The sequence below is a fragment of the Capsicum annuum genome, chromosome 1, assembly GCF_002878395.1.
Source record: "Capsicum annuum cultivar UCD-10X-F1 chromosome 1, UCD10Xv1.1, whole genome shotgun sequence".
NCBI lineage: Eukaryota > Viridiplantae > Streptophyta > Magnoliopsida > Solanales > Solanaceae > Capsicum > Capsicum annuum.
In genome coordinates, this window is record NC_061111.1 from 199104684 (window position 1) to 199122120 (window position 17437).

The 17437-nt window shown below is 35.6% G+C and overlaps 3 protein-coding genes across 4 annotated transcripts; 1 reads left to right on the forward strand and 2 right to left on the reverse strand.

The window, feature by feature from the left end:
• Positions 1 to 414: 414 nt before the first annotated feature.
• On the reverse strand, positions 415 to 3105 carry LOC107854941. Its single transcript, XM_016699938.2, has 4 exons — positions 2740 to 3105; positions 1586 to 1712; positions 1434 to 1506; positions 415 to 828 (listed from the first exon to the last, which is right to left on the reverse strand). Exons 1-4 carry the CDS (start codon positions 2765 to 2767, stop codon positions 568 to 570), a joined length of 489 nt encoding a protein of 162 aa, XP_016555424.2. The 5' UTR covers positions 2768 to 3105; the 3' UTR covers positions 415 to 567.
• A 2351-nt stretch (positions 3106 to 5456) lies between these two features.
• On the forward strand, positions 5457 to 12877 carry LOC124888739 (DNA-directed RNA polymerases II, IV and V subunit 8B-like). Its single transcript, XM_047399913.1, has 5 exons — positions 5457 to 5630; positions 8493 to 8599; positions 11200 to 11357; positions 11803 to 11891; positions 12504 to 12877. Exons 2-5 carry the CDS (start codon positions 8527 to 8529, stop codon positions 12619 to 12621), a joined length of 438 nt encoding a protein of 145 aa, XP_047255869.1. The 5' UTR covers positions 5457 to 5630; positions 8493 to 8526; the 3' UTR covers positions 12622 to 12877.
• A 154-nt stretch (positions 12878 to 13031) lies between these two features.
• LOC124888737 (BTB/POZ domain-containing protein At5g17580) lies at positions 13032 to 16432 on the reverse strand. 2 transcript variants are annotated; one of them, XM_047399906.1, is made up of 4 exons: positions 16331 to 16432; positions 15472 to 15625; positions 15286 to 15355; positions 13032 to 14976 (listed from the first exon to the last, which is right to left on the reverse strand). In XM_047399906.1, the coding sequence occupies exons 2-4, from the start codon at positions 15534 to 15536 to the stop codon at positions 13360 to 13362; spliced, it is 1752 nt and encodes a 583-aa protein (XP_047255862.1). In that variant the 5' UTR covers positions 15537 to 15625; positions 16331 to 16432; the 3' UTR covers positions 13032 to 13359. The 2 variants fall into 2 exon arrangements, with proteins under 2 accessions (XP_047255862.1, XP_047255864.1); XM_047399908.1 differs by lacking the exon at positions 16331 to 16432 and having other exon boundaries at positions 15472 to 15847.
• Positions 16433 to 17437: the final 1005 nt, after the last annotated feature.

Genomic DNA, 17437 nt, shown 5'->3' on the forward strand with positions numbered 1-17437 from the left:
GAAGAGTTAACATGTTGTAAGTCAAACTTACCCTAGTGGGTTTAAAATAAAAGATTTGTACGTCAGTGTTGTTGGTTGTTGCCATGTGATCAGGATGGAAACAACCCCTGACAAAAATGCAAGGTAAGACTGCGTAGAATACACACTTGTGGGGGAGCCCTTATCCGAACCCTACACATAGTGGGAGCTTTAGTGCACGGGCTGTGCTTTTTTTAGTGCACATACTTGAACTCTTCAAATAATGCTCAAAAGTGGCAAAATAACTACTTTTTCAGCGACTGGAGCAAATAATGCATGTGGTAAGAAAAAACTACACATCACCAATTGTGCAAAACACAATGTGAAAGTTGTGAGCTGCCCAACCAAAACAGGAACTCACATATTAGACTAATGCTAGGATTTACATAAGCAAAATACACAATAAACTTCTGGAATTATTGTAAATATGTGCTACAATGAGATGAGATGCTCAAAGAACAACTTGCAAGTGTAGCAGTCTAGCAGAAATCTGTTTTGTTATACACATAAGAAACTTGGTTCTGTAAGAAAACAAAAAAAAAAAGTTCATTATTCCCTAGCTTTCTGAAACATGACAACTGTGAGGGTAACCAGAGAGGCATAAGCAGCAGTTGGTATTTTCTGCACCACTTTGCCAATACCAGGGACTCCTTCTGTTGTCCTCTTTGTTAGAAGAGCAACTGTTGGTGCTACTGCCAAGGTGATAATCAGTCCCTGACTCACAGTGATGAAGGTATCCTTTGTTACCCTTTTCACAAATTTGACAAATTCTTCATGATCTAGTTCACCATCAAGATTCATATCACATTCCTGTGCCAAGGAAACAACAAGAAGACAAAATAATACTGTGATAAAAGGAAATATTGCCCCTAATACCATAATAATATGGAATGATGAAAGTAGCTACATTGCAGAGAAAGAAACAAGGGTGATGGGAAAACATGAATTCTCCGCTATGTTGCTCAGACTCTCCAGAATTGATGTCACTCCCTTGTCGGATCCTCCAAAAGTGCACTATTGTTGAAGGATTTGATGCACCCAACGGCATTTTGGAAGAGTTCGAGCAACATAGGCTCTCAGAGAAGGAATGCCAGATGCATCGTTGGGACTTGGGACTATTACTATCAGAGGCGGAGCCAAAATTAGAAGTTTATGGGTTTAAAGCATAGCACATAATCCATAACTCGTGTTAGTCAATGAACTCATAGTATTTTGTACGTATTTATCGGATTGCCTAATACATACAGGGTCTAAGCAAAGCTACTAGGTTCATACGAATCCATACCTAATACTGCAACTCTGCCCCTCAAAACTATAGCAAAGAACAAACTTTCAATCTAAGGACAATTAACTCTACCTAAATGATATGTTGTGCAATATGGTTCTAGTGAGCAATCAGTTAACCACCACCATACCTGCATCAAGGCTCTAATTTCATCTTTAGAAGGAGGATCAAAGTGAGGACCAGGCAAATGCTTGTTGATATCACTGCAAGAACACAAGTCATTTGATTTAGGGAACTGAAAGGATTAGGCTGAAAAGTAACAAAAGAAAACCAGTTTCTTACTTGTAGATAAGTAGAATAGCAATGTAAAGGTCTTCAAACTTCAGATTAGCTTTTCCTGTTTCGTTTTGGAAACGATAAAACACCTTGTCTGTTATCTTTCTCAGCTGTCTCTCCCTCCATTCCTTGCCTGCAACAAACAGTTAGTAACAACCAAGAATCTACGTTTCATCGATTTCAAAAACAGTGACCTCAAAATATCAATTTCAGGCATGCTTGTGATTTATTCTTCATGAAAGACACAAAAGTAAAAGCCAAGTATTCTACTTTTGACAACAACTGCATGCAACTGATTAGCTGAGACAATCAATTCTACATACATTCCAAAGAGCAGCAAACATGCTCAAAGTAATTATAAATGTGCAACAATTGCTGAGGAGAACTGGTGAGGATGTACACAACAACAACACAACATACCAGGTGAGATCCCACAGATGTCGTCCAGTACCAACTCTACCTCGTGGAGATAGAGAGGTTGTTTCTGAAAGACCCTCTGCTTAAGTATCACGTAACAAAGCAGTATGAAAAAGAACATGCATAGGTAAACAAGACATAGCAAATAATAGAACATGCATCAGATATCATCCAGGAAAAAAAAATTACATAGTAGTTTACCTTCTTTTTCTCAGGAGTCATCTTGTCCCAATAAATTATGTATCCTTCATCAGTTGAAATTGAATTTTTTTTCCTCTAAATTATGAGGGTCAAACTTCTCAATTATCAAAAAAGGACAATCCGCTCACGCTATGCACGGGGTCCGGGGTCAATCTTCCCAATTACCACAAAGGATACATACTTTCCCTTGGAATGAATTTGCCTTTTCAATAATTGAATAATCAATAATATCAACGATTGACACATCGATTGGACACAGTAATTGCTCTATACAAACTCCAGGGTAACCAAACAAGCAGAAAATTAAAGTTCAAATCTTAATATCAACGTCATATGTATCATGAAAATAAGGCCAAAAACTGTTGCATGAAACTTTGCTAACTACTCATCCAAGATCAGTATCTACTACAAGAAGTCTAATACCCTTTATTTATATAAGCAAGTAGTACAAATTTCAGGTAGAATGATTCACATAACAGTTTCACTTCACTCTATTAAAGGATTAAGTACAATAATACAACATATATAAAAAAATTAATTACCTTGGAATTTTTCAAGAATCTGTCCCATGGCTTAGAGAGATAAGATTGAGTGAATTGAAGAAGACAACTATTATATTTTTGGGGTGAAAAAATTATATACTACTAAGTAGTAATAAGAATGATTGGAAGGTTTCAAAGTGTTAGTGATTTACATGAGGAAAAGCAAAGCCAATAATAAATTGTCATGTGGCACAACAAACGTAAGGCTCGAGATCCACTACAAATGGGATTTTTTAATTTCATTTTCTCAAGTCTTGTAAGTTAATAGGAAAAGGTCACCATCGTTTGATGGTTGTTTACTTCTTGCTGCTTACTCTCCCATCTCAAATTATTTAGTATAACTTTTTTTTTTAAAAAAAAAAAAAAGTTATTGATTTCATTTCTTCCTTGATGTCTATTCAGATTTTTAGTCATTGCTGGCAAGGTGACATTGACAATTCGTTCGAAACTGAAAGGGTTAATTTTTGGGCTAATAAATATTGGAGAAAATCAAATAGGATAAAATGTTTTTGCAATGACAGACTCAAAATTTTGAGTTCGTGGATACTCAAACTTTTTGAACATGTAATATTATTAATTATATAGTATAAATGCTCAATTATTTGATGATGGCAATGAAAAATTTGATTAAAATTATTCAAATTAGTATTATGAACATCGTGAATCTTTGATGATGAGAAACGCAATATAATCATCAAAATATGCCTAAGAAGGACTCTAATGGAGTTTGAACTCCCACACACACTCACTTGAAAGTTTTCAACACCATTCTTAAACCAAGGGTCCAACAGATTTAATATTTATGGTAGGAGTGTGTAGACCAAACCGTCAAATCAAACCGAATCGACGAACCAAATCAAATCGATAAAAAAAATCGACCATTCTTGATTTGCTTTGGTGTTAACAAAAAAAAAAGTCAAACCGAATCCGAATCAAACCGACATAATATATATATATATATATATATATAAATTGTAACTTTTTATATATAAAATATTAATTATAATCTATTTTTTTAAAAAAATTTCAACTAATTTTAGTGATTTTCAATATTTTAAAAGTAGATGTAGATATATATTTAGATTTGGGTCTTTAAGTTGTAATATTTGTCCATTAATTGCTAATTAAATGAGCCAAAACTCAATATAAATTTAAAACCTAATTTTTTCACTTTTCATCTTACTTTTAAGTTTCAATAGAGTTTTTCGCTCCTTATTTTTTCATAATTGTGATTTTTTATTAGCACATGAATGAAAACATATTTGATCTAATCTTCAATCACAATATAATTGTAAAAAATTAAAGATTATAAAAAAAATGAAAAAATCAAAAGAACCGACTAAAACCTAAATCAAAAAAATTAATTTTATATTGATTTGATTTAGTTTATAATTTTAATAATCCGACATGTTTGATTTGACTTTTTTTTTTCAATAAAAATCAAATCAATCCGATCTATCTACACCCCTAACTTATGGGTGCTTTCTGATTTATTATATCCCTTTTCTTCAATTTCTTATATAATCCTTAGGTTTGGATCTCTTGTTAGTTTGAGGGGCATCTTTGACTTTTTTTAAAATAAATGAGGTTATTTTTAAATAAGAGAAAATGGTCAAATTTATTCCTCTACTTTAAAAAATTAGACAAATATACCATTTAGCATATTATCCTCCTTGTCACTATTTGGGAACATATTTACCCTCTACTTTGAAAATTAGCTAAATATATCCTTCGTCATATTCTGGGGCTAAATTTATCCTCGAGTCATGATTTGGGGTCAAATTTTTCCTCGTTGTTAAGAAACTTTTCATATATACCTTTCTTTTAACAAAAAAACTCAAATCATCGTTAAATGACTCGTTTTTTTTTTAAAAAAAAAAAAATCTAACCCTTCTATCTGACCAATAAAAAATACATACATAAATATAACTCTTCCTCATTTTTGTTGGTCGAATTTTTTTAATGAACAAATATACTTCTCTTTCAACGTGCAACACTGCTAGGTTATTTATAAATGAACAGAAATTAAAATAGAATGAGATAACACAGAAGCATGGAGCTAGAAAAAATGTCTATTACAAACCTGTTCATGTTCTAGTTATGTTCAAATTTTAAAATTTAGTATACAATTCTATGTGCATCTAGATAGAGTCAGTGCATTAGTTTTCTAAACAAATGACATGCTGAAAAAAATTGTGTAGATCTAAACTGTATATGAAGACATAAGAATAAAGAGATGTCACGAATCACGATTGACACATAAGAAAATATCTTAACTCAATCATCTTGAGAAACATCCAATAGGCCTAATCTGTTGCATTGGACAGCTAGATGTCATTTTCATGAGCTCTGTGTTGATAAATATCTAGTTACTTAATCTCGTTGCGAAAATTTGATCAATATAATTGAAGGAGTTATATTTGTTTGTGTTTTTTGTGCTCGAGTCGGATCTGCGAGTTAGATTAGAGTGTGCTTTATTTTTTAAAAATGAGATATTTAATGTTGATTTGAACTCGTCTATTACATGAAGGGTACATCTGAAAAAATTCTTAACAATGAGGGTAAATTTGCTTCAAAGTATGACATCGAGGATAAATTTGAGTCCAAATATGACGAATAGTATATTTAATTAATTATTTAATTCAAAAGGGTAAATTTGTCCCTTTTTAAAAAATAAAAAAATAAAAAGAGGACCAAGGGTATTTATAAGCCATTAGGGTGATGTATTTTTGACTTTTTTCGAAATTAGAATAAGGTATAGTTGAGGGACTTAAACACAATCTCTTTAAAGAATTTTTTTCAGTGTGCGCATACATAGATAGTACTAATAAACAAAGTTAAGAGAAACCAAGCACAAAGCCCACCTAAAACCCTCTGCTACCTCAACCTAGGTTTGTTGCTCATTCTCGAATCTTGATTATATATGCATGTTACTTGTCCATTTTTTTTTTAAATTTTTAGTTTTTTGGCTGATTTAACAATATCCACTACTCCAAATATATATATATATATATATTCTTCTTTTGTGTTAATTATTGGTTATTTGGTTAATTTCACAACAAAGGAAGTGTCAATGTGTGTTGAATTCCCATAATATTGAATGAAAAGGGGGGATTTTTTTTTCATCTTAGACTAATTCCATGTGCCACCTCCCAGAAGCAAAAGGTACCAGTTAAGAAATGGGTGAAATTTTAGGCCTAGTTGTTGTTGTTGGTGTTTTTTATTTGTGGGTAGTTTGAGATTTACGCCTTGTATTTCGGCCCTTCACCGGACCCTGCGCATAGCAGAGCTTTAGTGCACCAGGAAGCTACCTTGGGTAGTGTGTTTGGAACTTGGGAGAAGGCATTGAGGTATAGTTTGAGGTTACCTTAGAGGTCAATCGTTCTTAGCTGGAAATTTTCCGCATGCATTAAAGTATAGTTCGAGGCTACCTAGTCATGAGGACTCTTGTGCTCCAACCATAAGGTTGGGGGCCAGGGTCGAATTTATAGGCAAAGATTAAGGCACGTGAACCCGTGGTCTCTCCGTAAAACCTATGTTGCTCGGACTCTTCGAAATGTTAACGGGCGCATGTTGGATTCTACAAAAGTAGTGTAGTTTTTGGAGAATCTGACACGGGTGTGGCATCGGAAGTGAAGAGTACACGCAACTTACTGTAAAACTAAGTATTTTATGTAAATAATTATCTGGTGGCACCTGTGCTACAAGAAGATTAATTGGTGCACTTGGTTGAAGGTTGAGTAGTACTAGGGAACAATTGCCACTAATACATCTTTTTCCTTCTTTAAGTGCTGCACCCATTTTCTAGAAATCCTAAATTCGCTACTGCTTGGGGGTTCAGTTCACCAGGGGAGCTAGGTGAAAGGGCCCAATTTAGGGGTTTTGGGGGGTGGGGAGATCTGGGATTTGCCATATCAGGGGAATTAAAAAGGCAGTGGAATAGGCTTTAACATGTGGCCAATTTTATTTCTTTGGATAACCGTGGTGTCTGGGCCATCTTGCTTGCACCTCGGCTAATTCCACATGTGGGGCAAGTTATGTAAAGGTATTGACAACTATGGTGAAAAGTTGCACACTTATCTCTGAGAAGGATTTGAATTTTTTTTTGTTTGAGAAGGGTGGAAAGTTGTAAACTTGATGTAAGAACTGGAGAAATGAAAAACTTGAAGGGCTTTCCTTGACTTAGTTCTTATTCACGTGCAGCTCATTTAAGTTTAGAGTAATAGTTTAGATGTTTTCTTCAGAGCAGGGTAGGTTGGATTACAAAATTGTTAGATTGTTTTCTTCTTTGGGTACTGATTGTATACAGGAAAATCATTTATAAGTTTTCTTCTATTATCTGGCTGTTATAGCTTGTTTTCAAGATTTCAAAAAATTACACATACTTGTGCTGTAACTTCAGTCTCTTTTTGTGTTGCAACTTTCAGGTTCTTTCTATTTCTTCCTTTCTTGTTTCTATATTCTATTTTTATTTTTCAGCTGGTGTGATATTCAGTTCTTAATAGGGTATTGCTCAACTTAAGAGGCTTAGATTTATGATGAAGTAGAAAAGTTTATTAAAATTGGTCAAAGTCTGCTGTTTGTTTCCGGTAGGGTGTTCAAAACGAAGTGCAACCGATACCCCAACCACAAAATTGGGTTATTGGTATTTGGCTTATCAGATTAACAGTTAGTGAACGGATTAAAATTTTATAGTTAATTGTTTATCGCGACGGGGATGGATTACTCAAGTTTCTTATAGGATAAACCATTAACCCATTGAGAATTACATTTTTACCCCTAAATATATTAATATCTGTAGTAAGCCTAAAGGGTAAGCCCTATTCACTCATTCAGTACTCTTAGCAGCAAAAATCCTCGTCACTTCTAACTTCTAAGCGCAGTCACTCCCTAAAATTGGTGAAACAGATAGGTCTTCTCGTAATCTCTTCCTCAACAATGGAAGAAGAAGAGAATTTTGGTGATTTTAATTGAAGAGAAAGAAGAGTAGTACAGCCGTAGTACTTAAGATGTAAAGCCAAGTGATATAACCAATCTGTGATTGAATGACAAGAGAGATTGTTTTCATTCCAGTGAAATTAAGTGGCCAAGTTTAGTTTTGATTTACTCCAGCAGTGAGATACATTAGACAGTGAGACACTTTCTTAGATTTAGCTGATACACTGCTGGATAATTACTCACTTGATACCGAACTAACCGATTCTTATTGGTTGGCTAGCGGATTAGTATATTAAAAAGCCGATAACAAATAAGCCAAATCTTTAAGCATAATTATCCGCCCACTCCGCCTGATAAGCAGCTCTAGTTTCCGGGGAATGTTACAGAGAGGTTGGATTTTAATCTCTCTGAAGATTGAGATGGTTCTTCTGAAAAAGATCCTTGAGTTCTCCCTCTTTCTCTTTTCTTTTCTGATATCTATTATATTATCTCTTTAGATACTCCTTTGCAATGATTTAAAAATGCTTTGGCCTGTGTATGGGGAAAGACATCCTGATTTAGGCATTTTTTAAATCCTGTATTAGTTTTACGATGTTGCTGACTTCTTGTCTTTTTTCTTTTTTCTTGTAAAGTATTCATAGCAGAAATATATCTCTCACGTGATGGATAAAGATTAGTCAGTTTTATCAGGGACATCTGATAAAATTATTTACTGAAGAAGTTGATTTTTCTCTCACTTAATTGGTAAAAGACTAGACATATATGATTGTCACTGATCATGACCATCCTTTGGATTGTTTTCCTTCTGTGATTAGGTGGCGTTGTCTCTTTGGGAAGCTTACTCTGAAAATGGATGCATTTCACTTTGACGAAATTATTAAGGTTCTAAAGGTGGATGCTGACGGCAAAAAGTATGACAAGGGTAATACCTCTTTCATTTACTCCACATGATATTGATATTATGTGCAATGCTTTTAAGTGGCGATATTATCATGATGATTCTTGGTCTCAATGGGCTGTCTCTGTTCTATCTTCCTTTACTCTTCTCAAAGAGAATATGTGGGGAAGGGGAAATAAATAGGAAAGAATTGATAATTTGATATCTCCTATTGATGCATTCCAAGCTTGCTTGGTAAGAGGAATTCTTTAAGATCCCATGTGTTCTGTTTTTCTGGACAAGAAATGTGGCAGTAATATTATATTTTACAGTCAACATTTCTGAAGCATGCTAGTCTTTTTGTCTATGGAATTGTCACATCTCTTTTTTTTGTGTGTATGGATAATATAAGGACCCTAATATATTTGCTATGCACCTGTTACTCTGTGGCTGTACTGTGAAGAAATACTCATCTTTAGATGTTTGCGTACCTATACTTTTGGTATAAGGATAACATGATGTTAGCTTGTCTAAGTGGTTGGATTTTCTGGATATGCTGCTGATTAAGATGTGACAGCTATCTTGTAGCCTTCTTTGCTTGTATGTTGTAGTACCTCCTTGGTACTCTTGTAAGTGTTAATAAGATTTACCGCATCCAAATGACAATACTCATCTAGCTTCCATATAGCGCAAGTCACACTTAAAGGACACTTTTAAAGAAAATTTGTGACCAATAGATGGAACGGTGACCTAGATCTATAGGTATCACGAAACACTATCATATTCTCTCCCTCGAGGAAGTGCTTTATATTAAGGAATATGCTGAAAAGAATAGTAGAACGAAAATGCAAAGTATATTTTAATTAAGGAGAGCCCGTTACTAAAAATGGAAACTGCTTTGAACAAAGGTTTGAGATGAGCAGGTGGTGAGTGACCCCGGAAGTTGATGGCATTACAGAGGCTAAGATTCACTAGTAATGACATCGTGTCTTGCTGTAAAGAGTCAAATGCCATTGGAATGGGAGCTTACAGGGGTCGTATACAAAACTGAAATGCAATGCCAAAATACTGTTGTTGCAGTATAAAAACTATGCAACTTAGGAACTGATATTGTTATGTGGGCAGTGAAAATCTCGTAGGGGAGGTGAACCTTGTTGGGAAGTTGAGGCATCAAAATATTGTCAGGCTTCTGGGGATCCCTTCACAACAATCGATATGCAATGACATTATACGAGGAAATGCAGAATGGCAGCCTTTGAGAAGTTTTGCATGGTAAACAAGCAGCATGGAGACTGTTTATCGATTGGGTCACTTGATATGATATAGCACTTGGAGTGATACAAGCCCTGCTTATCTCACATGATTTCCATCTACCAGTTCATTGGGATGTCAAGTCAAATAACATATTGCTTGATGCAAATCTAGAGGCAAGAATTGCAGATTTTGGTTTGGGAAGAATGAAGCTCAAGAAGCTCCTTTTTGATGATTAAATGATATTTTATTGACAAAAATGGTTTTCATATACCAAGAGGTTTATCAGAATGAAACTGTGAAGTCTTTTAGGAATTATTGACTGCATATAAGCTAGATTTTCTAAGTCAGTTGCAGTAAAAATCTTCCCAACTTGGACGTGTAGGCAAAAGATTCTTACCAACTGAGCTTAAGCTTTAGCTGAGAAAACTCCTTTACATTACAATCAGGAATTATTGAGTGCATAAATGCCAGATTTTCTGAACCTGTTGCAGTAAAAATCTTCTTCACTTGGACTTGTTAAAAAAGAAAAAAAATATTACTAACCGAGCTTAAGCTCTAGCAGACAACACTATCAGATTGCAGTCATGCATTTCTTTTGTCTGTCTCTTTGTTCATGATTAGATATTCGATCTGGGATCTGGATCATGCATTACTTTTGCCTGTCTCTTTGTTCATGATTAGATATTCGATCTGAGATCTGGAACTATGTTATTCTTCTGATTGTTTTTTGTTTACTAGATGACTGTTCTGACATTCAACTTATTAACTTATGCTGGTATAGCATTCAAGTTTTAACTTTTGGTATGGACACAGGGTGCATTGGCCTCGGCTAGTACTGTCCAATTTATGTGTTCTTTTGACAAGAGAAGATAGTTTTTATCTAGAGGATGAAAAGTAGCTAATTTAGTGAAATCTGCATTTATTTGTGATGCGTAAAGCCGTAAACTAAGTATGTGGATGTTGATCCTCGACGAAATGTGTTTCTGAAATATATGAGTAATAAAATAGATGAATGTATAGTTGAAACAGAAGTTCTTTTAAGCCATGCGATTCTGTAGAGAACAAGGCGATACTAAATTGGTGCTAAAAAAGGCAATAATTATGATATTAGAATGTCATTCAGTTTCCATCTCAAAAAATAATGTCATCCAGTTTCATGTAAAGATCATTCTCAAAATCAACATTGGCTGTTAATTATTTTATATTTGAATTTGCTGAGGTTTTTATATCCTACCTGTGTATTTTGCTGGGTACAGTATGTTTGTTCTGATTTTGTTTTGGGAGTGATAATAGATATGAGGGGAGACAACATTATTATCACTATCAACTTTACTGATGATGTACTGTTACATTTCCATTTCTTTGTCATTGAAGTCTTTCAATTTCTTTAGTTTCTCGCATAGAAGCAGAAAGTAGTGATGGTGCGACATCATTCCAGCTAGATATCCACTCAGAACTATATCCTATGAAGCGAAAGGAGTTGTATAGGATGGTTATATCGACATCACTGCATATGGATGGGTCGGCTGCCACTAGCTATCCTCCTGAGGTATTTGTTCTGTTTAATTATTTGAACATTAGTGCATAAGGGCCATTTGATGATATAGAAATATGGTAATCTTCTCTCCGTCATACAGTATATATAATCTTTTATAAGATTTTAGTAGGCTGCTTGGTAAGTCCATAAATCTTGTTATGGTTATCTAGACTATCCCTTATCATTGCTGCAAATTCTTGGGTAGGTTTCCCTTTTATTTTCCTTTTGTTTGATGAGCTCCAGATTGAAGTAAAGGTACTTATGAAACCAAAGCAACCACTTGGTTTCTTGAATTTATTATTTTAAAAAGAAATGTTGGAAGCTTCTTTTTATTAATTTGTTTTTGCTACTCCAAGGCTTTTTGGCAACAGTAATGAGTAGGTTGCGAGGTGTGACCACCAAATTTAGATTTTCCTATGCTGGCTAATGGCTATGCATTTAACTTCTTCAATTGCAGGGAAAATCTCTTGCTGACAAATTTGAATACATTGTGCATGGGCTAGTATACAAGGTCTCAATGGATGGATCAGGACCTGACAAAAAAGTGTATGTACTCGCCCGTCCCATTTCTTCAATATATTGGTTCTATTTCTGGATCTATAGGCTAGATGAAAAAAAAGAATCAGCACAGGGAGCTTTGCAGCAGTCCACCAGCTAAATTTCACTTTGGATTACATTAGCACCCACTAATTCCACTAAAGTAGTTATTTGCCCAACAAATTCAATCTCGTTGGTCAACGTTGCCCGATCTCTCACCATTTCATCATGCAGCAATGGTACTAGATATTTAATTGAATTGGAAAAATGATTAGTTAAGAATGGAAAAGATGGAATGCCAGATTCACCAAGTTTCTCTCCTCTCCCCTCTCTATGCTTATGTTCACAACAAACCATTTTTCCTCTTTATTTCATTCTTGTATTTCTTCTCCAGTTCTTGCTGAACAGACAACTCCAGACCTCCAGGCCTGTGGTCAATTAACACAACTGAAAGCTCCATTCAGTACAGTTGTAGTTTTTTGAATGATTTAAAACATCTCATGGTCTCTCGTAGGAATAAGTTTGTGGCAGTGACGTTTCTCGGATTTTCATAATTTAGTTTAGAGATTCAAACTCTCTGACAGTCGATTGATTTGTTCATTTTCTTTTCCTTCATGTCAGAGTGGTTTATGTCTCCTTCGGAGGACTTCAGCTGATGCTGAAAAGCGATCCCCTCAAGGCACAAAAGTTTAAGCTTGATCAGAAGCTCTTTCTTCTTTTGAGGAAGATGGTGAAGTGACTCCATTTGTTGTTCTTGAATCCGTACGGAGCAGAGACTTTGTTTACAAGGGTTTAGCTATGAACATGAAACCTATGCTGTTGAACTGCATCTTTGTTGTCGAAATTATGTACAGTTCTGACCTTAATTAAGATGTATTGACTCTGCTCTTGGCAAAAATGTTTGTTTTGCAAGTATTTGCTGGAAAACTAGTCTATGTAAACACAGTTATGTTAGCCATTTGGGTTTTGTTGCAATGACCAAGTTGGTTGGGTTATCAGTATGCATCACACGTGAAGATAACTGTTTGTTGTACTGTCATTTTGGCTTTGTTGCAATGAACAAGTTGCTTGCACTTGTGCTATAAAATATGGGACTGGTTTATTCTTGCACCATACTGAAGACTATGCAAGTTTGTGCACCTAGTCGTTCATCTTTACGTTCTATAATGCGTGTTGATGCTAAACTCATATCTCATCATGGAAAAATGAAAAGCAGAGCTTCAAAAACATTAAGGCCCATATAGGTCTGGGTTTTTCGGAGAAGCTACGAAATAATAGTCCTACCACCTCTTCTGTTATTTTGTGAGTGAAGTCGATTGGACTGAGGGCGTTTAGAGCATCAAAACTACTGGTGCTTTCCACAGAGAATACAAATGTGAACTCAATTATTCAGTAAGTCCCTATCACTTGGCATAACATGTAAACATGAAAGCACAAACAACTTCTTTCTTGAATAAAAGAAGAGAAAAGAAATCTTCTATCTTGGATGCACTTTTTTCTTCTTCACATGACAATTTGTCTCATGCATGCTTGTCATACAGCCAAGCTTCCTCTTCATTTCTTTCCACATGCTTGTTTTCCCATTTTGATTCCTGTGCTGGTAATTACTTCTCTGAATTTCCCTTCTCATCATATCACATTCTTTCTCCAGTTCAATCACCTTGCTTCCCATCTTTTCCATCTCCGCTTTCATCATTTCCTCTTCGCTGCTGCTAGTCCCCCTTGCATCTTCATCGTCTGCTTCCAGCTTCAACAATCGGTTATTAGGACCCCCCGGCGTCCTCTTGGCAACAGTATCCTTCAACTTCAGCTGCACAGAAAACAGAATCTGCACCATAACTCGAACTGGTAGCTTTTCGTTCTGTGCAGCATGCTCACAGGCTTCAGGAGACATTTTGCTGCAATCCAACACCCTGCAAATCTCCTCCCTTTCCCTATCCGTGAGATATCTGTGCTTGTCCAAATATATATCAATTGCTCTATACATTCCATCAGAATTTCTATTAGTTCCTCCTGATGCTGCTTGTGATAACTCTGCTAGTGATAAGAATGTGTTCAACTTCAAATCTATGTCACTAGCAACCTCAGCCAAGAAGTCATCAACAAGTTCTGCTACCACAACTAGGCCAGACGTATCCTTGCTAGTGTAGTTGCTGTAGAAATTCTTCAATATCCTTTTCACACTTTCGGTGTCATACTGCTCTTCTTTTGCATATCCTTGTGCAGGTATTAAGAGGTCCTTGACTGTTGCCTGGTCTAGTTGCTTTCCTATTCTAATCTCCAATCCGCTTTTGCATTCAGTATCAGCATCCAAGATTATCGCGGATCGCAGCATTTGCGAGAGCAAAGAACATGGGATCAGCCCCCTTTCTTGCGGCATCAGTCTCTCCACTGCCTCAATGATCTCTCTCTGAGAATTCCTCTCGTAAGGTGATGGATCGTCATCTTCTCCTTTGGCGCCTGGAAAAACCCATTTGTTGAGATAGTGAAACAGAGATGATGCCACGTATTCTAGAGGGACTTCTCGAAGAACCATTGCACGAATTATGGGCTCGTAGAGAGCAATGGAAAGTAGTGTCAGGTCCTCAGATTTCCAGTCAAGAACAAAAAGCCGCCTCCTCACATTTGGCTTATAGGCATTTTCCTCGTTCTCACTGTCATCATCTGTTGTTGTTACATTCCTCATCGGCTCTCCAAGAAGACCTGGATCTTGCAGTACTTTGGTAATGATGGACTCAGCACAGGCATCAACCAGGGAAAGATCCGCGGCTTGTTGAAGAATGGTTTCTGCAGATTTGAGGGCTTTAATACACTTGTTCCAGCTAGGAAGGATATTGTTTTGAAAGTAGAAACAAGCCTTCTTCGCGAGGTTGTTGCTGCTCTTAATTTCAGTCATTCCGAGGTAGTGAGCAAGACAAAGGACTTTAATGACATTCTCAGGCGACAGGCTTACGTCAAATCCATGGCAGAACCTTGCTACAAGCTCAAAAGTTTCAGAATCAGTGGGAATATCTCCTAGCAAATGAGAAAGATCATCTTCAGGATTCTCTTTCAGCAATGCAGCTAGCTTTTCAGATCTTGCAGCCAAAAGTTCCTGTAAGTTCAACACAAACCAGCACCTCAGTAAAACTGAAATTATTGAGGTCATGACATATTAAGAGTCTACTTTATCTGAAATTCATTGGACCAACTTATCCTGATTGCGCCCCTCGGTAGGCTCCCCTAAGGGAGTGAACTGCTGCCTATCAGTTACCGAAGGCTCAAACTCGAGACCTCTAGTTCAGGTCTTAAGGGCGGAGGGGTCCCAACCATCCCGCTATATCCCCTTAGTTTCTTACATGACACAGGAATCACACGCGCTTACAATGGAAGATCTTAGTGTTGAAGAATGATGAATTCTTACCCTATTCAAGGAGAACGGCACTCCGCGAATGTGGAGCTGGACATCTGATGATAAACCATGCATTAGTTTCCTGAAAAAACAAGATTAAAAGGTTTAATAAAGTCAAAAAAAGAAAAAAGTGAAAGAAAACTACTGCAAAAAAGTTGAATGAGTGAGAACAGAACTGAGCATGATTGTTAACTTTACCTGGATGGAGATCCTTTGCTTTTGCTTGTGGCCATTTTATCATATTTTTGCTGTTTCCAAGTCATCAAGAGATCAAGTTTTAGGGCCTTTCTGGCTAATATGGTGGAAATAGGTTCAATCCAAGTAGATTCTGATTGCTATTACTCTGATCAACCTGCAAAACATATAAGTAGGAACTCTTTTATGCCTGTACAGTAACGTTAAGGGGTCGTTTGGTTCGCTTCTAGTTATGCAAGGATTGCCACAGGTTTTTTTTTTCGGGTTTCCCATCCGGTGTTTGGTGTCCGCATTGGAACCCCGACTAATTCGGATCCCGTGTTGCAGGGCCCATTAAGGTGGCAGCGCTCCCAACAGAGTCTTCTCCTTACGCAGGGTCGAACCCTAGACCTCTGGTTAAGGGTGGAACAGCCCCATCCACTGCACCACAACCCCATGTTGGTTCGCCACAGGTTTACTATACGTTGAATAACAATACATGGATTGTCATCTGTTGAGTAATAAACAACAACAACATACCCAGTATATTCCCCACAAAGTGGGGTCTGGGAAGGGTAACATGTACGCAGTCCATACCACTACCTCAGATGAAGCAGAGAGGCTGTTTTTGATAGACGCCGACTCAGGACAACCGATTCGATAATATAAAATAATATAAAGAAATGGCATGATTAGTCAGTGGTGGTGATATTTCATAACTTTTTGATAAGTAAATCGTCTATTGCACTAAGAATGAATGAATAAGGAGTTAAATTTGAGAGTACAAAAATCTGAATGCATGAAATCTTATGTAATAGTATTTAAGTATGTTTATAACCTTTCGAGTTTGTGAAATGAGTAGGGAATTGGAAATTAAATATACCTGAAAAATATTGAATCTTTTTTTTCTTCTTCTTCTTGTAATGTAAAATATTGAAGGAGAAATGAGCATGCAAGCAATTGATGTGTGACTTTTTTTTGTATAGTAGTTAGTGGTGTTCAATATTCAAACGTTCAAAACGTAATATTTGGAGATTCTGTTATTTTTAATTAGAGTTTTTATATGAGATAAACACTCTAAAATCCCAACTAAAATCTCCTCTGATTTAGGAACAGCTCTCACATATCCATTTTTATTTTTATTTTTTATTTACAAAAAGTTAAAATTTGTTTCTTCTATTATAAACAATTTTTTTTAAAAAAAAATATATATATAAATCTTCATTGTACGTGGATACATGTTTAGGACTTTCTTGCTAAACTCGAACTTCGTGTTCCTAGTTTAAAATAAATAATTTTGATAGGAACAATGATTTACTTTTTATCTTAATTAATTATATCCCTAAATTATTAAATGTTGGCTTTATTAATTACATTTCCAGAAAAAACGGCCTACCTAGTCTCCTAATACTTTTTCGGAATATCAAGATATGAATGCTAAATAGGAGTAATTAATAGTTTGACAAAGTATCTAAAATAAACTTATTTGGAAAAGTGGCAATTTTAAAAGTAATTTAAAAAAAAAAAAAACTCTGTTGCAATAGTTTGTGCTTGACCAAGCTTTTCTAAAGGTGTTTTAAGAGTATTTTATTCAAGTATAAATAACATAAACACCAATCCTTTTGAAAATAATTACAAAGTTTGATCAAACATCTCACTTTTTTTAAAAAACAAACACTTCTTTAAGGAAAAATAAGTTTTCTTGAAGAAAAATATTCTAGAACAAATGGACTATAAGACAATTTGCTTTCGTAACATCTGAATATATAAGTTTGTCTTTAATTACAAGTTTAATATTATTAAACTAATCTAATACTATATTAGTGAATATTAAAAAACTATATGATTCTGGATGGTTAGCAATGCTGGTTGGGATGCCGATTGAGGATGTTATTAGTTAATGGTGTTGTTAGTGGATATCAATAGCTAGTGATAATGATGACTGACAGTAATGGTTGATGATTGCGATATTAATCGTGATAGTGAATTG